This window comes from Vigna unguiculata, chromosome 8, assembly GCF_004118075.2.
Source record: "Vigna unguiculata cultivar IT97K-499-35 chromosome 8, ASM411807v1, whole genome shotgun sequence".
In the NCBI taxonomy this organism is placed as follows: Eukaryota; Viridiplantae; Streptophyta; class Magnoliopsida; order Fabales; family Fabaceae; genus Vigna; species Vigna unguiculata.
The window spans coordinates 1,336,890-1,359,110 of record NC_040286.1 but is presented as its reverse complement, the minus strand read 5'-3'; the positions used below and the strand labels follow the sequence as shown (position 1 = coordinate 1,359,110).

At 27.2% G+C, this 22,221-nt stretch overlaps 3 protein-coding genes across 9 annotated transcripts; 2 read left to right on the top strand and 1 right to left on the bottom strand.

Moving 5' to 3' along the window:
- Positions 1–2,276: 2,276 nt before the first annotated feature.
- LOC114193890 (phosphatidylinositol transfer protein 3) lies at positions 2,277–4,737 on the top strand. 2 transcript variants are annotated; one of them, XM_028083865.1, is made up of 6 exons: positions 2,277–2,474; positions 2,632–2,756; positions 2,939–3,115; positions 3,449–3,547; positions 3,821–4,066; positions 4,163–4,737. In XM_028083865.1, exons 1-6 carry the CDS (start codon positions 2,465–2,467, stop codon positions 4,451–4,453), a joined length of 948 nt encoding a protein of 315 aa, XP_027939666.1. In that variant the 5' UTR covers positions 2,277–2,464; the 3' UTR covers positions 4,454–4,737. The 2 variants fall into 2 exon arrangements, with proteins under 2 accessions (XP_027939666.1, XP_027939667.1); XM_028083866.1 differs by lacking the exon at positions 3,449–3,547.
- A 30-nt stretch (positions 4,738–4,767) lies between these two features.
- Positions 4,768–7,807, bottom strand: LOC114193891 (uncharacterized protein At1g01500). 5 transcript variants are annotated; one of them, XM_028083871.1, is made up of 3 exons: positions 7,424–7,692; positions 6,439–7,231; positions 4,768–5,315 (listed from the first exon to the last, which is right to left on the bottom strand). In XM_028083871.1, the coding sequence occupies exons 2-3, from the start codon at positions 7,138–7,140 to the stop codon at positions 5,079–5,081; spliced, it is 939 nt and encodes a 312-aa protein (XP_027939672.1). In that variant the 5' UTR covers positions 7,141–7,231; positions 7,424–7,692; the 3' UTR covers positions 4,768–5,078. The 5 variants fall into 5 exon arrangements, with proteins under 5 accessions (XP_027939672.1, XP_027939669.1, XP_027939668.1 ...); XM_028083868.1 differs by lacking the exon at positions 7,424–7,692 and adding an exon at positions 7,738–7,807 and having other exon boundaries at positions 4,991–5,315; XM_028083867.1 differs by lacking the exon at positions 7,424–7,692 and adding an exon at positions 7,738–7,801 and having other exon boundaries at positions 4,991–5,315; positions 6,439–7,254.
- An 11,068-nt stretch (positions 7,808–18,875) lies between these two features.
- LOC114193426 (RNA polymerase II degradation factor 1-like) lies at positions 18,876–21,216 on the top strand. Of its 2 annotated transcripts, none has more exons than XM_028083219.1 (2): positions 18,876–20,394; positions 20,831–21,216. In XM_028083219.1, the coding sequence occupies exon 1, from the start codon at positions 19,766–19,768 to the stop codon at positions 20,162–20,164; it is 399 nt and encodes a 132-aa protein (XP_027939020.1). In that variant the 5' UTR covers positions 18,876–19,765; the 3' UTR covers positions 20,165–20,394; positions 20,831–21,216. The 2 variants fall into 2 exon arrangements, with proteins under 2 accessions (XP_027939020.1, XP_027939019.1); XM_028083218.1 differs by having other exon boundaries at positions 20,788–21,216.
- Positions 21,217–22,221: the final 1,005 nt, after the last annotated feature.

Below are 22,221 nucleotides of genomic sequence, written 5' to 3'. Positions count from 1 at the left end.
GAATAACATAATTAAAAGAACTTAGAAGTCAATAGTTTTCGTTTTTTTTTATCCAAAATATCAAAAAGTCAGTAGTTAATATATATATATATATATATATATATATATGGATAAATTAAACTCACAAACTCTCTCATCTTTATTTCTAAATTTATCAAATCAATTTTATATATTTTAAACATTAGTGCAGATTGAATTCACAGTCTCTTTACGATCTCTCTTTCAACTTTATCACAATAATTTTGAATGAAAAAAACAATAATATTTATATATTTTGAATTATTTATATAAAATCAATATTCTTAAATCACATCAAAGAATGACCCAATAATTCTTCCTAGAAATGATTAATTTTATTTTTTAATTAGAAAAATATTTCAAATTATGTTTAGATTATAGTGTTGAAAGATTTGTACACAGATATTTATATATAGTGGTTGGAATTTTATCATAGTTGCCCATGTTTTTCGAAAGTGGAAGTGTCGCTATATACATGCATTCAATTTAACCTAACTTTTATTATTGTCCTTTTAAGAAGTTGCCGACTACCAAGGACATGCAACCTATGATGCAACAACTCCTCAAACAAACTAACCACAAGTTTAATTAAATTTTAAGTATTTTATAATTTGTGGTACTTTTATTAAAAAAGAAAATTCTTTTATTGAGTTTCAAACATATTTTTTATTTTTATTTGAATATATAACCACTTTATTACGTGTAAACATGATATTTTTATTTTAAATATCTTTTTAATATATTTTAAAATATAAAATTAAGATATAGTATCTGAACGATAAAAAAAATCTAACTAAGAATCCAAATTTAAAGAAATATACAAAAAATTTAATAAAAAATTCAAATTAAAAAAAAAACACAAAAAAAATCTAACAAAAAATTCAAATTCAAAGAAAAATACCATAATTTGTTAAAGTAGACCTAAGATTTATTGTTTTAAATTTCTTCCATGTCATGGGTATTTGAAACGGTGTTTCTTCTAGCAACGTAAAATCTAAACCAAACAGCGTATAATGGACGTTGATTATTTTTCACGTCTAAAACTGGTCAAAAATTGTGATAAATAGGAGAATTTCTTACCCTTTTGCCAATTTTCTCAAAATTCACGAAATTCAAAACCTACCATTAAAAACATCTAGAATGTGAAGAATGGTTCAGCCAAGTAAAAGTCATTAATTGTCAAAACCAGTTATTATGTTATTAAATGCATTTTTCTTTTCATTTTTATCTTCTCAAATTTAATCCCACATTTCATTTACATAACTAATAATGAATATAAATATTTTCTCTTAGTGTTTATATGTCGTTAAAATTGTAAACTATTATGTTTATCTCACAATTAATTAAAATTTTATACTTTGAGAATATCTCGAGATTTTACCAGAAAGAATAAAAAGAAGTAATTAGGTAGTTTAAATAAACACACAATTCTATTTTACTTTTAGGGTTTGATCGTAAATAATTGGTTACCTTACAAATTATTCCTCATTTGTTCATTTTACTATTTAAAAGCATTAATTACTTTTAAAGATTTAGGACGTTTAATAGATTTATATACATATATGTTTAATATCTTCTTCGTGTAACCTTATTTATTACCTTTTCGTTTTATTGTTTGCTTAACAGAAAAAAATATTAAAGGCTCTTAAAATTTTTGAAGACTTTAATATTTAAATATTTCTTAGTTAATGCTTTTTAAGATCTTATATAATTACTCTTTTATTTCTGGTTACCAACTTAACAGATGGGTCTTGTAGATGTAATTTTTTTTTTCTACAATCAGTTGGTAAAAGAAAACAAAATCTTTTATGATAATTATTATTCAAGTAAACCCATAACTCGTAATTAAAGAAAAACGTAAAAGGTTAAATATTTAGATGGAAAACAATAATTACACCTATTTTATTTATATTAATCAATGTAAATTATATGAATCGCTTTAAAATTTCGTAAAATTATATCGTTATTTTATATTATCTTAACAGGTTTCAGTGGATGAATTTGACTACTTAGTAAAAGAGATTGTAATTTAGACTTTACAAAATAAAGTACAGAATCGAATATATTTAGCTAAATATAAAATAAAATGTAACTATAACAGTTGATTTTATATTATAATCAATGGTTACTAAAATAGTTTTTTATTGTCAGTCAAATCTTTTTGAAATAATTAAAAAAATATTATCGTTGAAATAAAGAATTAATACAAATTTGACGAAACTGCACACATAATATATAGTCAATTATTTATGCTTTGTTATTATTACAGTGTCCTTTGTTTTTGTTTTCTTTCATACACACACTTATCACACTTCTCTTCTCTCCTCACATTGCTCAGTGTTGTGAAGATCTTCTGGGTTCTTCTGAATTATTTTGTCTTCTTGTGAAGAACAAGTCCATGCTTACCTAATCAACGACAACCATAGAATGGATGAAAACATAGTTTATGTTTAAAGGTTGTGTTTCTGTTATTGTCACTGTGTTTGTGCTGTGTACTTATTATGTTCCATTGATGGATCTGTTGCCACGAGGAGAAAAAAATTGTTTGTAGGATTCATGTGTTTCTTATTAATTTATTCTTGTTGTGTGTTGTTTGGTATTTTTCATTCTTAGAGATAGGAATTGGCTGTGAAAAACAAGAATTTTTTTCCGAGGAATCTTCAGTTGCCATGTTTCATCGTTGGAGCAATTCTCCTCAGCAAGACCAAGAAAGCAGCGAGCTTCATGCTGAATCAAAGGTGTGTTGGTTTTTGTTTTGTGATGTTATGTTTTGTTTTGGAGAAGTTTAGGTTGGTTGATTCTCGTCTTCCAGAGGGTCATATATGAAAAGACTTTAGGGATCACAGAAACTGTGTTTCTGGTGTTTTGTTGAGTAAGAATCTTGGTGCTGATTATTCATGTTCAAAATTTCTGCAAGCAGATCAAGGAGCTGAAGGGTGAAATTGGACCCTTATCAGGTCACAGTTTGATATATTGCACTGATGCATGTTTGAAGAGATATTTGGAAGCTCGAAACTGGAATGTAGACAAGTCCAAGAAGATGTTGGGGGAGACTCTGAAGTGGAGATCAACATATAAACCAGAGGAAATTCGCTGGGTAAGTTCTGGCTTAGCTTCTAGTTTCCAAATTTGAGTTGAATCTAATTTTGGTTAGTGAATTAACAAAAAAAGTCATTCTGATTTTTCAAATTTGAAAAGAAAAAGAGCCCTTAGTTTAGTGCTTAGGATCTGAAAACTTCTTTGTCAAATTTAAGAGTCTGAAATATTCTGAAGAACTAAAAACATAATCAAGTGTTCTGGGATATTTTGGTATATATATATATAAATATATATATATATATATATATATATATATATATATATATATATATATATATATATATATATATATATGTGATCTAAAAGGCCTTATGGTAATGTTATTTGTCAGCAAGAGGTTGCAATGGAAGGGGAGACTGGGAAAATGTACAGAGCAAGTTTTCGTGATAGACAAGGAAGATCTGTTCTTATTCTGAGACCAGGAATGCAGGTATAATGGTTTGGATATGGAGATATTTAGTTAATCAGTTTCAGGTTAAGCTATTCACTTTGTTTCTATAATTATGGCATTTAAAGTTAATCCATATACTAGAAAACCACTAGCTTCAAAGACAACTACAAATTTGAGGGTGATAGAAAAACATATTCAGAGACTGTATGGTACTTACAGGAACCAATTGAATAGTTTTGACCTTGGTTAAGGTATTATTTCTCAGAGCTTGGTGGCTGTAGAATCTGAAACTTTTTTATGTGTTGCGTGTAGAACACTAATTCAATGGAGAATCAGATGCGGCATTTTGTGTATATGTTGGAAAACGCCTTGCTTGATCTTCCACCGGGTGAAGAACAAATGGCATGGTTGATAGACTTCACTGGCTGGTCAATAACCAACAATGTTCCCTTGAAATCAGCCAGAGAGACCATCAACATTTTGCAGAATCATTACCCTGAGAGACTTGCCATAGCATTTCTTTACAACCCCCCTAGAGTTTTTGAAGCCTTTTGGAAGGTTTGTGACTTTGTTCTTATTAGTCATGTCATTACCTTATTAGTAATAATTGGCAATAATATTGATTCCATTGATGTTATGCTTTTAATGATGCAGATAGTTAAGTACTTTTTGGATAGCAAGACATTTCAGAAGGTGAAGTTTGTGTACCCAAAGAACAAAGATAGTGTGGAGCTCATGAAGTCCTACTTTGATGAGGAAAACCTTCCCAAAGAACTTGGTGGAAAAAGCACAATGAGTTATAACCACGAGGAGTTCTCCAGATTAATGGTTCAGGATGATTTGAAATGTGCAGCATTTTGGGGATCTGATGAGAAACTCTCAAACCACGTTGCTAATGGGCATTCTGCAGCAGTTTTCAATGAAACTTCACCTGACAAATGTTAAGCTCTGTTTAGATTACCATCTGGGGTGGTGAATGTACGTTGGGAGAACCGTGCTCTTTGTTTAATTTTGGAAGGGTTGGTAGGGTAATCCAAACATACACTTAGTTTTAGTGCAGAAGATATGAATACTATTCATTATACAGTCATTAGTTAAAAAAAAAAATTAGGACTAAGTTGCATCCCCAGTTTAGTTAATTACTGATAAGAGGGATTTAGAGTATATCTAAAAGTTATTTACTGCACAACAGTTCTATATGATATGATAAACTTGTTCCTATTCTAGCAGATGTATACCTGACAATGAAAATGCTGTTCTTCAGAAGAACTAACTATTCAACTACACAAATTTCAAACATCATCCATTTACTGTAGCACAATTTTCTGACGATTTACATGAAAACGCTTGTGCCCCTTACAGCCTATATAAACCACCAAACAATCACACGATGGATGCCATTTCATGGTGGTGACAAAATTTGAGCATCTATGCCCTTCTTTGAAACAAGAACATTCTGTTTAAAGGCTTATGAAACGGGAATGAGTGTACAAAAAAGGGGGAAAAATATTACTGATAGTTTGTTGTTGCCTTTGACCTAAAGAGCATAGATGTTCAAACTCATTAGGGGTCATATGAACCTCCTTTTAAAATTACGAGTAGTTGTTTGGTATGAACGCACTAACAAGCTAACCCCTATTCCAACTCCTACACAGATGCCAAGTCCAATTCCAACACCAACACGTACCCCAGCATTGAACCATGATAGTTCACCATCTTCACCGTCTGCATATGCTGTTCTTTGCCAATACATGCTGCTGTAATCCTCTTCTTGTTCCGTTTTGAAGCTTCTTCTGTAGTCAACATGCTATAAAACAAAACATGGGGTGGTTATAGACAACACACATCATTAGTGCATGGAAATTTTCACCGTCATAATGTATTCTCACTATGGACCAAGTATAATGTTTTACGTGATCAAAAGATATGTTTTCAAATGGAATTCTCACAACATTCAAAGAAAATCAAGGCATGGATCAATGCTTGCGTACTTTAAAGTAAATGTTGCAGAGAAGATGAAACCATAATGAAAAGTCAAGCTCTTAATGTAGATGCTCAAAATTAATGTGGTTGTGTCATAAAAGAAAGGGAAGATTGAATGTTCCGGTGTAATTTGATAAGTCTTTTTGTCAATCCAATTTCGAAATTTACACCATGAGGATGTGTACTGCCTTTTGAGTTTAAGCAAGAAGATTGAATGTAAGCTAAAAAAGAAAAGTTATTATTAAAAAAAAATTATTATTTTGGTTAAAATAATGTTTTTGGTGTCTCGTCTTATTTCTATTTATTTAAGTGGTATTATGGTGTTTTACATCTGAGGGATTAAATTTGATGAAGTTTGGTACAAACAAAAAAGAGAACTAGAGACATCACATTTATGTTGAGAAGTGAATATATTTTACAGATACGATCACAGGTATAAATATGAATAAGAGAATAATTCTGTAGTGTACACTAGTATTGCCAAAAAAATCAGGGAAATAACTATTCCGATATGTTATAGCTAAAAACGGAACAAAAGACAATACAACGTATTCTAGTTATTAACTGCATAATTCAGATCACATTGATTCTTAATAGATTTCCAAGATCAAGTTCTTTGATCATGATTGCTTTCCTTAATTATGAAACCATAATTCTAGGTCAGAATCCAACAGATGGTCATTTAAAAATTAAACCTTTTGTCTCCTCGGAGTTTTGAAAATGAACTGTAAGTGTGTAACCATGCTGTCACATTTCATGAGTTATTTTTCCAAATGAACAGCATATTAGTTTAACAGAATCTTAATACAATACAGACTTTATTCATAGAACCTCATTTATGCCAAATTTTCTATATTATACAGAAACTGTGTCATTTATATGAAATCTTAATCCAAGAAAAACACAGAATTCAAAACATCATGCCAAAAAAGTTTCAGTTCTTTTACCTGCAAATCATGTCCATGATCAGATACATCTTTGTGACATTCAGTAGTTTCGTATTCTGGAATGGCATCCAAGGCACATTTCCTGTTATGCTTCTTTCGGCAATTGAGTTGCAGAGTCTTAGTTAAGATTATAGGTGTTCCCGAGAAGCTGCCAGTGACATAAACCTCAATTTCAGGGCAAGGAAATTCAGTTACACCAACATATTTCCCCTTGAAGAAGCCACAACCAGGTGCCATTTCTGTTTGGCAACTCATACTCCATCTCTTGACACTAGTTTTTGATTCCCCTACAAAACCATTGGTATTAGACATCTCCAGAACCCCAGAGAGAATGCAAAGCTCCTTGTCATAAACCTCAAACTTCATGCTCCCAGTGAAACGTATACTATCTGTATTAACAAAGGTAGCTTCCTCAGATTTCTTATCCACTCTATCCCTTCTCAGAACCGAAGACTCTGCATCACAGTAAATGCTGCTCCTAACACCATTCACCTCCAGAAGGGTATCATGACTGAGAGGAATATGGTGGAGAGAGAGAAACTCCGGGGTGGATTCATCAACCTGAATTCCACTCACTCTCACATAAAACACTCTTAGATCGAACCAAGGTGAGGGTATCATCATGGTGAAGGGTTTATAAGGAGAGTATTTAATGATCTGAAGGCTTCTGTTACCAGCTTCTCCATCATAAGATCCTTCCATATCCACTCACTTCAAAAACCCTCTTATGATTGAAAACATCCTTTGGAAATGGAAGAACCATCAAAGTCTACATCAGATTTCCAATTGAAACCTGCTTCACAATCAGCCGAATACCTGGAATCATCAGACAATTGAACCAACACATGGTGTACAAAATTTAACAAAAACCAAAACTGAAGCACACATATGGCAAAACATGGTATAAAGTTAAAATTTACAGAGACATCGCCTGAAAATAAATAAAACAGAAGAGAACAAGTGAAGATGTAAACTAAATCATTACTCTGAGTAGAAAAAAACAGCAACTGTTGAGTTACAACAAAAGATGAAGAAAGAGGGTGATGAAGTCTGAAATCAAAGAGTTTTATATCTTTCAACTATATCAAATAACACAAACACAGCATCTTCGTTACTAATAGCCAAATCTGTGTTAATGTCAGAAGGAGCATAACCACAAACAAATTCAAAATCCCTTTTTTATTCCATAATTAAACTCTAACCACGAAAAATATTACACATCCCAATCTGAAATCACGATCTAGCAGCATGCTAAGCCACTCATGTTTTAGATGCAATCAAATTCTAAAACTAAAGTACCTGTCAGATCGTTTTCCACCTTTTCGTACAAATCATCTGTGTTCTGCCCCGTGGTTTTTGCCACCTTTATTTGCATAATAATAATAATAATAATAATAATAATAAGGATAATAATAATCATAAGGATAATCATAATAATAATATCTACCTCGAGTTCCTTAGAAGCATATGCTGCAACAGTGTTAATATCTTAAGTTAATAAGAAATTATAAACTGTGACGTCGTTTTTGTATGCAGAAAACAAGGATATTAGATTATTTAAGATTATACTTTAATCCACATTTTTCTCGAGTTAATAAGAAATTATTGTTACAACACAAATGATTAGCATGCCATTTATGATAAAGTTTTGATTTCGAATACGGTGGAAAATAATATGATTGAAAGGCAAAAAAAAAACTGAGATTAAAATCTAAATATAGTACTTAAATATAATGCTAAGAGACTACAGTAAAACGATTAATGAGTAAAAATTGGATTAAATATATTTTTTATCTTTAATTTTCAGTGAATTTTGAAATTAATCCATTTTGAAATTTTAGATTAATTTAGTCCTCATTTTTTCGAAATACGTGAATTTAGTCATTTTAATCAAATTTTGTTAGGTTTATTTGATGTATTTAAGATTGTATTTGAGTTGTTTATACTACATTTTTGCTTTAATGTTAAGTCAAATACTATTATGAAACGCGCTTGAAATATCAAATAAACTTAATAAAATTTGATTAAAATGACTAAATTCACTTATTTCGAAAGATGAATGACTAAATTGGTCTAAAATTTTGAAATAAACTAATTCTAAAATTCATTAAAAAGTTAAAGGACAAAAACATATTTAATCCGTAAAAATTTAACTAAAAAGTATAACTTTTTAATATTTAATAAAAAAGTATTAATAATGACTCAATTAAAAATAACTGTATATTTTAAAATTTAATTCAATCATGTTATAATTATATATTTTATGAAGAAATTGAAAAGTATTTGCTACATAATTTTTGTTGAAAATATGAAGAAAGTGATAGAGAAATAGGGTTGTGACACCTGGTTCATCTTATCCGATAAAATCAGATAAATACGAAGAAACTGATTTACAAATAAAGATGTTGGTTGAAAGTGATGTGATGTGATTGTTATTAGGCCAAGTCTTTAGCCTTAGTTTAACCTAATTAAACTTAAACTTGGATCAATCTTATTAAACAATGGTTATGGTTGGATTATGAAATATTTAAATCGATAATATATTAGGTGACGTGCTTTCAAAATCATCGTGTTTTTGTTTAATTTTTGGGTTCACAATATAACTTTAAAAAATGTTATCACTTAAGATTTTTTTTTCTCTTACAGATAATAATATCTACAACAACGTTTATCTTCATTAAATGTTTGAAGTTTTCAATATAAGTGATTATTGTGGTTTTCAAAAATATTTTTGTGCGAAAAGTAAACAGGATTAGAAACACGCTCCTTTTTAAAAAAAGAAAAAGAAAAACATATTCGTTTTCCTTATAAAAGGACTAGTGATATTTTTCAATCAAAGCTCACACAATGCACGCAAGATATTCTTAAAAAGTTATTTTTTGAAAAACGAAATAGAAAAGATTTTGACAATTAGAGTAATTCTCTGTGTTTTTTCTTATTGTAAAAACGATATTACCTATATGTTTTTTCTCTTACTTTTTATTTACTGAAAATTTGGACTTATAAATCATGATTGCCGAAAAACTTTTGTTAGCTCCAGTTATTTCTAAGTGCACCTCTATAATTTTAAAATAACTATTTTATTTTTATAAAAGAGACTTCCGAATTATTTGTTCCGGAAAATTTTTTAGAGTAAGATTTTTCTAAATTTTCAAAACATGATTTTGGGGACACGACTTCTGAAACAGAATCTTTAGAACAAGATTTTTGGAACAAATTTTTCAAAATGAGTTTTCTAAAACGAGTTTTTTAGAACAAAATTTTCAAAATAAGCTTTCAACAACATATATAGTACCTTTCAAAATGAGCATTTCAGAATATATATATATATATATATATATATATATATATATATATATATTAATTTTCAGAGTAATTCTCTTCTTTTTCTTTCTCTTAAAGAGTACAGTGGAGGAAGGATATATTTTCTTTTTTTTCTAATAGTATAGGTGTAGTAGTAATATTGGGCATGCAATAAGAAAAAGCTTTATGATTTTTTGTGATCCATTTTTCTGAAGATTTTGAGGCTGAGATCATGTTGTTGGATTTTCACTTTGGGCCCATGGAAAGCCCAAAGGCCCACTAGTAACTGCATAACTAAATTGTAGCTTTCTCATAGATATTGTAAGCATAAGTGATTTTAAAATCTTAATAAAATACAAAAGTATATGATAATATTTTTTTGGGTAAAATGTTATAGATAAGTTATCAACCAATAAAAAATTGATTAGTCCTCTTTTAATGGTTTATTTTTCCAAACATGTTTTTATATTCATAAAGATAAAACTGAGACATTATTCAACAAAAATGACTCTAATCCAGCTTGAATCGACGAGATACTAATAAATATACGAGAAATTTTTTGAGATTTTTTAAACTTGTATTATTAACCGTAGTTAGTTTAGTGATTAAAGTAGAAAATATTAACCAGTATAATTAAGATAAGAGTAAATATTTTAAATTGAGAGAAAATATAATTGGACACATAATATAATATATTAAAGTATATTGTTTTAATACTAGTTAAACAATTTATATTACTATAAAACATGTCATAAAATTTATATAATAAAACCCTAAATTTAGTAGGGCTTAGATTAGAAGGTGTGTGTTGTGACGTATTACATTTATCTTTGAAAAACAATAAAATAAAACAAGAGAAAACAAATGTTTCAAATCAAGTTACTTTACTCAGATAGATCCACAATTATTTTAAATATTTAATTTAGAAAAATGTTCTATTAATCTCCATGTTTCAGTCCAATACCAATCACTTGTCATGATTCATAATGCCACAAAAAATCCATTTAAATATGAAATTAAGAACTAAGTTTAGATTACTCCTTCTTAAATATAGTTAAGATGATATTATTTGTTACATCAATCATAACCATTCTAATTACTAATATATTTTATTTCTTTCACCAAAATATAATTTATACAAAGAACCATGATTTCCTAAATATAATTATGAACTTTTATGATACATACTATCTCACTAATTGCTCGTTAAAATTAAATATTTTACGTCATTCCAAACACTAAAATACGTTATATAATTTTCAAACTTTGTATTTGTTTATTGATTCTTTTTTGCATCTATGAAATATTGGTAGTATTGAAAAAAACATGATGAATTTGATCACTTGTTATTTTTATATGTTTGATAAATGAGTATATTATAAAAAATATATATGAAAACATAAGAGTGACGTTATTACATGTATTGATCAAAGATAAAAAAAAAAAAAAAAACTTATTTCCATACATGTAAGAATATAAGGAGTAAGGCTTTGAATTTAATTAATTTTATTCAAGCCTCGGTTTTAATGTCAATCGTATCGTAAAGTGTGATTATTACTCTGAATTGGTTTTTTTTTTAATTTATATTAATTGTAGAAGAAAATATTGGATTAAATGCTCTACTAAATCACTACCTAAATATATAGCATTTTAATGTGTGGTTAGGTAAACTAATAAAACATCACCTTCAATATAAATATTGTAAGATAATCATTTTATTATAAGTTTATGTTTCTTATATAGTTATATATAACATTAAATTCTAATTCACATTTGACTCAACTACTATAAAAATTTATTGTTCAACCACACATTAATGGTTTCTTCCTCAGGTGCTAAACCTAACTCAAGAATAAATGGCTTCGTCACACTGTGAAACTTTCTCCACTCACTAAATGCCAACAAAATTGGTGAATGTTGAAAATTGTTAGTTAGGAATATTATTTCATTGGACTTAAGATTGTAAAAAATATACAGAATAAATTATCCTATCTTAGTTAAGAATTTAAATAAACTAGTTTAGATGTATCTACAATAATATATAAAAAGAAATTTTCTTCTTTCTTTTTGTCTATATTTCAAAATTTTAATTTTTTCTTTTAAAATATAATTATTTATTAAATTTTTAAAATTGACCATTATTTTTATAAAATCGTTTATCTCTATTTTTTCTCTTTCTTTTTATTTATCAGTTGTTATTCTCTCATCTTTTCTAATATATTTTACTTTATTTTTAATAAATATAATTTTATTTTATATATTAACTTAATAAAATTACAATATTATTTTTTACTAATATAATATCATACATATTTAAAAAAAATATAATATCATACATATTTAAAAAAAATATAAAGAGAGTGTATAATAGTTAATTAAAAAGAAAAGAAATATGTGTATGAATTATTGAGTGAGGTTATATAATTGGTGAAATAAGATAGAAGAAAATGATGGTAGATAGTTGCACCTCTTTTGCATAAAATCCAAATGCACATGGAAGGGGAAAGATTTTCTCTAGATTCGTATTTCAATGGTCATGATGAATCGGTCCCACCAAAACTTTTACTACAATCTATTATCGACAAAAATTAAATTAAATAAATCAATAGGAATAAAGCATAAAAATGGTTCATTTTTTAAAATAGAAATCGATAAAAAAAAGTTTCAAAGTGTGGAAGATAAAATTGATTAAACTAAAAGATTGATTAAGCTATGAGAAGCTATGAATAAGAAATATAGTAAATAAAGATTGTGAAGTTCTCTGACACCAACCACTACAACTAATGAAAAAACATGGTCTTTCCTTTATTTTTTATCTTTCATTTCATATAGTCCAATCCTTTAAACTTTTTCTATTTATTTTGCTTTGATTTTATGATATTTAGAGTTAGATTTAGATTTTTGATTGCGTACTCTTGAAATCACAATCATCTAATTTAACCTACCATCCCCACAAAATTATACACTAATATAAACACAACAAAGGATTAATATAAAATACACCCTCTTTCAAAATACAACCTAAACATATATATATATATATATATATATATATATATATATATATATATATATATATATATATATATATATATATATATATATATATATATATATATATATATATATATATATATAAAGAAAGTATTCAAATTAAAAAACCAAAAATAATTTAATTTCATCACAATATTAATATATAAAAATTAGGTTAAAATACCATTTTGGTCCCAATTTATGTCAAGTTTTGTCAAATAAGTCATAATTTTGGTTTTGTGTTCAAATATGTCTCAATTTTCATTAATTTTATTCAATTGAGTCCTTTTTTGCTAACACCGTTTAAATCATTAACGGTCATGAACAGTGATTATCATGTGTCACTTCGTGATTTTTTTGGATTTATTAATTTATTTTTTTAATTTTTTTTAATTTTTTAAATGTCCATGTTTATTCCAGTAACATGTCACATGTCAAAGTTAATGTTCTGTATTCAATTTGGTCCCTATATTTGTTATTTTTGTTCAATTTAGTCTCAATTTTGTTCCTATTGAAGATGTGACCAAATTTAATTTTTATATAAGTTATAATGATGTGAATTTTAATATATTATATAAAAATATTTAATAAAAACTGTGAATTTTAATATAAAAATTAAATTTGGTTTCAATTTGGAGAGAGACCAAATTGGTTCATGTTAACAAAAATTATGACTAAATTGAACAAAAACAACAAATATATAGACCAAATTAAATATAGAACATTGACTTTGACACGTGGCACGTTGCTGGGTTGACACGTGGACATTTAAAAAAAATTCAAAAAATTCAATAAAATTCAAAAAAGTGCACGAAGTGACACGTAAAAGTCACTGTCCATGACTGTTAGTGATTTAAATGATGTTAGCAAAAAAGAACCAAATTGAACAAAATTAACGAAAATTGGGACCTATTTGAACACAACCAAAGTTATGACTTATTTGACCAAACTTGACAAAAATTAGGACTAAAAAGATATTTTAACCTAAATATTATAAAAACCACACATAAATTTATACATCAAAGATATTTAACAAGTATAATATCAATTGACAACCTTCAAAAGACTTGTATTAGTATGTCTTTTTAGAGATTGACATTTAATACACAAGAATTTATATAATTATTATGAAATTTTATCAACCAAATATTTTCTTAATTAATTCATCTTCTTATTAATGTTCCTTAAGTATATAAGTATTTGATGTTGTCCAACTTTGAGTATACTATCGCTTGTAATAAAAAATAATAATACAAAGTAAGAGAAAATATTTTAAATTTGATGAGTTATGGAGTGTTGTTACTATTGAAATTATTGATAATATATTTTGAAGTGTTTGAATTTAATTAATTGTAATTGTGTTTTCAATGGTTTTAAACATATTTTAATTTATAAGAAAATAAGTTATTTTACTCTTTTTTATAAATATTTATTCAGAGCATAACTATTTATTTTTTATTTATAAATTTTTTTAGGTAAAACTTCACGTTCCTAGATAAAAAATGCTTATTATAGTTTTTCTCTGATAAGTCATTAACAACACTGAAAAAAAGCTATATACCAATAACATAGTGTAGAACAAGAAGTTGCAACACATTTATTTCGAACTTATCTTATCAAATTTTATCACATTCAAGTAAATTGGATAACTCGTCACATTTTTCGCAAATTTATTTTGTCTGTATATTTTAAAATATTGATTTTGTGTTTGTGATTTAATTTTTATGTTTTGGTCTTTCAACAAGAAATATTTTAACATTGTTGTTATAGTTTAACAATGATGACATAGAATTTCATATTAATATTTACCTATATTTTTTTTTATTAATTTCGTGTTTAATTTTTCTCATCGTAACAAAAAAAAAAACTTTCTAATGTATTATTATCGATCAATTTACATATTAATATACCAACATGTTGGTTAAGATTTGAAAGAGTTAGGAAAAAAATACGATTGATTAAGACCTTAAAAGAGAGATATTTGATTAAAATGTTTTCACAAAGATCCCATCTTGTATCTTTATCTATTTATATTATTCGTATTCAATATAGTTCTCTCGTACTAAAAAATTATTGATTAGAGAAAACACTTTATATTAAGAATGTAATTAATTTGTATTGTATACATAATAAACATTATTTTAATACCAACTAATCAGGCTTTATATTTAACTTTATTCTTGAAGTAGTTATTACAAAATAAAATATTATTTTACAATTATATGACAATTGATAATTAAAAGACGGTGTAAAAACTTTATATTACGTGGCTATTTCATTATTATTTATACATTAAGCACTATTTATTAATTTAGCACAACTATATTTATATTGTTGATGAAGTGTTTAGATTTTAGAACATTTTAAAAGATAAAAGTTTAATTGTAAGATTCAAAATATTTTAATAATAATTTTTTATTTGAATAAAAAATAAATTTTATAAATAGAAGTCAAACATTTTTCTTAAATCGTTATGTCTCTAATTTAAAATGAGAGGTTTGACAATTAAGTTGTTGTTACATTAAGATTTTAAGAAATTTGAAGGGTAGAAATTTCAATGAGACTAATTAAAAGCTAGTTATGATAAGTTTATTTAATTATGTAAGTAGTTTAGAAGTTTTTTATCTCTTCTTCATTTAGATCGTTGTTGAAAGTTTTTCATCGACTAAAAAAAATTAATTTTATAGTATATATTCTATTATTGTAAAATATATTAAATCGGTAAAATATATTTTCTATTTATACAAAGGTTATACAAAGTTTTAAAAAACTAGCAGGCAATAACTTTATCTACACTGTATAAAAGTCTGTAGACAAATAAGCTATATTTTCCAATTTATTTAACATAAAATGGATAAAAAATGTTTTTTTTAAAGAATAAAAACGGTTTAATTCAAGCAAGAAAAACTATCATTTAGTTGGTTGGATTCAATTTAATTTGTAACAAAAAATAGAACCATTTTTAGCAATACACTGAACAATAAAAGACATCTAAAAGTAATATTTGAAATCTTATATTTTTTTATGATATAAAACAAACAAGATAATAATTACATATTGTTTAACACAAAAAAAAGAATAAAAATCTAATTAAAAAATAAAATTTAAATATTCAATAATTAAAATAATAATAATATAGATTCAATTTAAAATATTCAAACTTATAAAAATCAATTAAGTAATATAAAAATTTTAAATATTCAATAATTAAATAAATTTAATTAATACTCAAACTTAAAGTAATTAAACTCAAATAAGTTTTGATAAATTTAGGATGATACAACATTTTTATTTCATAAAGAATTCTGCTACAAGTAGTTCGGGTATTACAATGTTTTAAAAGGTGTACCAATGAACACCTGAACAAGTCTGGTTTATTATTATTATTATTATTTTGTTGAAAACATATTAATGATTTTAAAAGTGTTAATTGTTTTACGTAACACTGTTTGCCAAGCATTATGTATTTGTATAATTTCATTTCGAAAATGCATGCTACATTTTTTTTCTTCTGAAATTGCTTATTTGTCTATCACCTACCAAAACAAACACAAAAGTTATCATAAAAAGTGTTTCTTCTAAACATGTAAAACTATTAATGATGTAATCAACATCAATGTTTTCATTGATTGTTCTTTTTAAAGGCTTTTTATTATAGCTTTCTAAACATTTCAATTTATATGTCTCTTCCGTGGAAAAAATTGTGGCTTTATGTCGGTGAAAATATGTTAGAAACTTTGAATTAGCATATATATATATATATATATATATATATATATAAGTAAATTAAATTGAGTTAATTTTATATATATATATATATATATATATATATATATATATAAGTAAATTAAATTGAGTTAATTTTAGTAGCAGAAAGTAGAAGATGAAGATTAGGTGTTAATATTAATGATAGAAAATATAAATAAAACCTGAAATGAAGTTTTAATCAATAATATAAAGAAAAAGAAATATAAAAATCAAAAAATCTAATTACTTATGGGTTCTGCAGAATCTCATCAGATCCCTGCCATTAATTACGATCAACATTTGTTTAAGTTTATACCCATCTAAATTTGTATTTGAAAAAGAAAAATTTTTGGATAAATAATTTTATGACTTATTTTTAAAAGAAAAAATTTTGTAAAAGTTATTTGACTTTATATTTTATTACATATATAAATAAAATAAAATAAGAAGTTTCTCTTGTAACATATCTCTTATATCTATCATATATTTTATATTTTTCATATTTTTACATTTTTTACAAATTTTCAACACTCATACTATTTTATAATGTAATTATATAACTTATAATAATTATAACATTTTATATTGTAACATGGCTATTAAAATTTTATAAGTTCGCATTCAAATTAAATCCGCATTAAACGTTTAAGATAAAAATACGAACTTAACCGAATGTTTATTATATAGTACCATGTATTACTTTTATTGAATTACAAATCTATTTTTTTTTTATAGATTATACCATAAAATATAAAATGGAAGCAAAATTAATTTCTAAAATTGCGAATTGAATATTGAGCAAAAGTTATCATAACTTTTTTACTATACTTTTAACACCATAACCTAAACATTGTTTTTTGACACATTTAAACAATTTTTATATTTTTAATCTAAACTGAACCATTCACACATATTTAGTCTGATACACTTAAAAAAAAAACTATATAAATAAATGAGTTAAGGGGATCCAAAAACAGTTCATATAAGATTCACCTTAAATTAAATTAGCTTGCTTTTCTATACCCGAAGTATATTAATTATACTTACAGTATATTAAAAAATAGTTTATCTATATGATGATCTCTATAATAATATAACTCAAAATAGACGCGCATTATAGTCAATTTTTCCTGTAATAATAAAAAATAATAAAATTGTTATTATTATGATTATAAAAATAAATATACATAATTTTTATAAATATTTTTAATAATTTTATTGTGAATATTTTTTTATTTATTTTATAAATTATTTTTTATTATAGATATTTATTTTGATTTAAAAAATAATCAAATTTGATTTTTTGTTGTTGCAATTATAGATCATCAGTGGCTTTAAAAGCCATTATTCAAAAAGTACCAAATCAGTGGTCCTCCCTTACACACTAGCTAGACTTTTGTTGAACACTATAAACTATATATATTATTTTCACACCACATATAAATAAAAAGTACTATATTAATTATTGACATGTACTTAATTAATTATTTATTAATATATTATTGACCGATACTTCTTATTACTTTTTTTTTCAAAAAAGTTGGTAATGAATATTGTATATATTATAACAAAATTAAAATGTGTACATGCAAATATTTATTATTTCATTGGTGAAAAAAAAGTGTTAAACAAGTATTAATAATATTATTAGTGAGTTAATGATAGATTAACAGTAACATCAGTGAAGCAAAGTTCCAGAAAGACTCTTTCTGAGTCATTTGGCAGAAGGTGATTAAATAAAAAAACAAAAGACGAAGCTTCGTTAGAAGAAGTTAATTACTGAAGGTGGTTCTCTCAGTTATATATATATATATATATATATATATATATATATATATATATATATATATATATATATATATATATATCTGATAACACTGTCAAAAGCCAAAACAGTGTCATACATCGCTAGTTTGGTCCCTCACACACTCGTGTGTTTTTTCTATCGTCCGTTTATCATTTGCCAGATTCAACTTCCCACAGAAAACATCTTTTTTTCTTACTCTCTTCTTATAATATTCAAATTATTATCACACATGGACCACAACCATTACATATGTATCTGGTTTTCTTTAATCTCTTCTGCATAATCATAATGCTGTGTTTATTAACTTTTATAATTAAAAGAGACTCGAATACGTCCAAGAATACTAATGTGTAAGCTCTGAATGATGACGTTGATCCACAGTTTTAACAAAAAACAAAAACCTGTCTTATGAGCTTGTCGAATAACAAGTTTCACTTAAATTAATAGTTCAGAAAGAAACAACGGTTGAATCCATTACAATGTTTGCACAAAAGGGTATCACATTATGAGTTCAAAATCCAATGAAATGGTAGAAAGAAACAGATTGTAATGAACTGCATTAAGGTGGTTTATAGAGACATGATGAGGGTATTAGAAGAAGTAGCATTTTTTAGAAAGATGATGGATGAATGATTGAAGATAGAGTTGAGAGTGAAAATGGTGCTGAAAAATAGTGAGACACAGAACATTTAAAGCTGCAGAAGAGTAAGGACGCGAAACCCGGGAAGCAACACAAGTGGTCAGACTGGAACACTGGGTGTGAGTAGTACAACACACACACCAAATCTGGCTACCTTACCCCTTCGTAAAAACCCCACATGCCCTTTTCCCATCACCTCTTTGGTCCACACCCTTAACCATGGTTAATCCTCTTATTACTTTTCTTCTCACATTTCACTCACCACACTTTCTTCTGGGTTAGTCAAGGACAAAGAAAAACCTTCTTCATTTCTCATCTCTGTTTACCCTTCTGCACACACTGTCTATTACTACTACTACTACTCTACTTTCTTCTAGTAGCATAAGCAATTAACATATCTACTTCCTTTTCTCTCTCTTTTTGCTACTTGTTTGTTTTTCTTTTTTTTCTGCTGTGTAGTGTAGATAAATTGGAATGACACTAGACGGAATGAATGGACAAAAAAGGAAAGTGAAAGATGATGCTATGAATGGTTTATTTAATTGCCACCCGAATGAAGACCTATAGTCCTTTGTTTTTTTATGCCACTATAGTTTACAAAGGCCTTGCCTTTATAGAGTTTCCAGAACCGGGATTCTGGTCAAAGATATTGGTCTTCTTGCTTTTAACATATTGCAAAATAGAGAGAGAGAAGGTATTTTGCATTACAAACAGAATCATCTTTTTTTCTTCCTATCATATCCACTTCAGTGATCTCTCTGAATTGAAAATTTGGAAATAAGAGATTGTGAGTATTGATGATGGGCAAGAAAAAGCCACAGAAAACTAAGGAACTTTCTGTGGCAATAGCTGAAGCATCATCAACCATAGATGATGAGAAAGAGCAACAAGAAGCAGAACCTCAACCTCAACCTCAACCTCAGGCTCCTAGAAAGAGAGGTAGACCTCGTAAGGCTATTGTAAAGATGGAAGAAAATGAAGAGGAGAAGGCACAAGTGATAGAGCAGAATAGAGGAGGTTCTTTGTCAGCACAAGGCACAGAGAGTTCAATGGAAAAAGTTACAACCAACGAGGAAGAGGGAACATCATCAGCAGCATGCATGAGGGTTGCAGAACAAGAAGAGATGCAACTCCCAAAAGTGGAGCCATCCAGAAGCAGAGCTAGGAGGAAAAGCAAACCCAGAAAGAGTAGCTAATATATATAATCATTGCTCTTTTTTCTCTTTCATAGTTTCTTTCTTTCACTCAACTTTTTCCATTAAGTGATTGATTCTTGGTTGGTTCCTTGGTCTTGCCATGTTTTTGTTATTTAGAGAATCGGTATCGAAACTGATATTGATGCTGCTGTTGTTGTTGGGGAACACAAGTGTCAATAGAAACACTTGAAGAGTTATTGGTTAACCTTCTGCTGCTTTTTCTCTTCGCTGTAAGTCGGTGGTTTTGATTTATCTTATCTTTGTTTGAAAGATATGTGCTGTACTATGGTTCCATGACTTCAGTTACTGGTTTCTTTGGTTCAACTTGAATATTACTATCCATTGCTTCACTCACGCAGAAAAGAAAGTTAAAATTATAAGATGTTCTTGTCTGAGTGTGTTGTTTATGTTGATTGCCTGCAACTATCAACCATAGTTGTGCTGAAAAAACATCCTTGTTGAGTGTTTTTTTTTATCTTCCAGAGGTCTCAGTTTAGCTTATAGTTGTACATAAACCATGGCTTTCTTTTACTGTGTTTTACCTCTTAATATGAAATATAACAACATGGTATTTGATGTTACTGCTTGATATTTGATGTTAGTTATTATGTGGTTTTATACAGTTTGATTGCTGTTATTGCTGTCTTATGATGATTCTGTCTGCAGCTGTAGAAATTGAAGGTACTGTTTTATTTATTGGAAAAGGGTGATTGAGTTGAGAAGAAAAAAGAGAGAGAAGCATAACATAGAATGTGAGTGTCACGTACCAATGAATAATGCAGTAGCCGCTTAAGCACACCAATGAATGATAAGGATGGTTGGAAGTTAACACCACTTTCGGCATTAACACAAACCAAACCAATCCTTTTTTATTCATACTTTTCTCAAACGTTTGAAAATCTATTTTGTTGGTTTTTGCTGTCATAGGAAATGTTTTGTGATCTTCCATGCATGTGGATGAATATAACAGAACAAGTTAAGTGATGTTTTCTGATAGTTTTTCTTAAAAATCTGTTGTTTAACCTTTGTCTATTAATTGTCCATTAAACTTTTGTCTGTTGAAGAATGATCGACATAGTTTATGTGATGTTTTGGACGATGATTATTATTACTAAGGTGGAATTTTGTGTTTGACAAGCTAGTTTTCACCTTTGTTGGTATTTGTGAAACCTATGGTTGGTCCAATGAACGAGAGAGATTCCATCATTGTCCTACAACTTGTTTTCATTACTTTCCATGCTAAACTTTTTAAGTGACGTGTGACGTTTTTCTCCTTTAATTTTACATGGCAAATGTGGAACAAATGGTGACTTAGTACAATGCTTTGACTGTGATAAAGAACAAGAAAATCTAACACATTTTGCATTTATTACCACTGAATGTGATGATTAAGTATACTTTGCGTTGCATTTAGCAATATTTAGTAATAAATAAAATAATTTAGCTGTCTAAACAGAGGTGTGGACCATGTTATGATAATTAGATTTTAGAAAACATTGTTCACAGCAAGGTCAACCATTCAGTGAGAATAGGAAAGGTAAGATAAGGTTATTGTAGTCTAATAATCTTTTTTTATTAATATTTATGTATATTAAAATTTATATTATGAACTTAGTGATATAAGAATAAATACTTGTCCAGAGCATACATAGATTAAAGTACTAGTTTTATTTTGTATATAGTTTTCAATAATAACTTTATTTTACTGTTTTCAACAATTTTGTTATTTTCCTCTAAAATAGTTCAGTCCAGTGTGTAAAGTTAGTACAAAAACCTATTATAAAGTTGTGGGACCGATTGGAAAAAATGGTTCTACGTGCAAGTAATGTTATCACGTGTTCCACTTGAATTGTTCTACAATCATGTATATTATTATACTATTAGAATTGCATTTGGAGTTGGGAGGACTTTGTAAAGTTTAGCTGAACAGAACAAAGTGCTAGATAAAAATATCATTTAATTAGGTTAAAATATTACTCCTTAATAGTTCCCATTATTTCAATAAAATTTCTGACACTTCCCTTTAATATACTTCTCCCTTTTATTGGTAAAATTTA

What these genes read in the sequence shown, in the direction of transcription:
- LOC114193890 (XM_028083865.1), top strand. An exon ending in AGCTTCATGCTGAATCAAAG is followed by an intron (nt 2,757 to 2,938) that starts GTGTGTTGGTTT and finishes TTCTGCAAGCAG; the next exon opens with ATCAAGGAGCTGAAGGGTGA. An exon ending in AACCAGAGGAAATTCGCTGG is followed by an intron (nt 3,116 to 3,448) that starts GTAAGTTCTGGC and finishes GTTATTTGTCAG; the next exon opens with CAAGAGGTTGCAATGGAAGG.
- LOC114193891 (XM_028083868.1), bottom strand. Translation starts at nt 7,140, where the DNA reads ATGGAAGGATCTTATGATGGAGAAGCTGGTAACAGAAGCCTTCAGATC. An exon ending in ATCATGGACATGATTTGCAG is followed by an intron (nt 5,316 to 6,438) that starts GTAAAAGAACTG and finishes TTTGTTTTATAG; the next exon opens with CATGTTGACTACAGAAGAAG.
- LOC114193426 (XM_028083219.1), top strand. Translation starts at nt 19,766, where the DNA reads ATGATGGGCAAGAAAAAGCCACAGAAAACTAAGGAACTTTCTGTGGCA.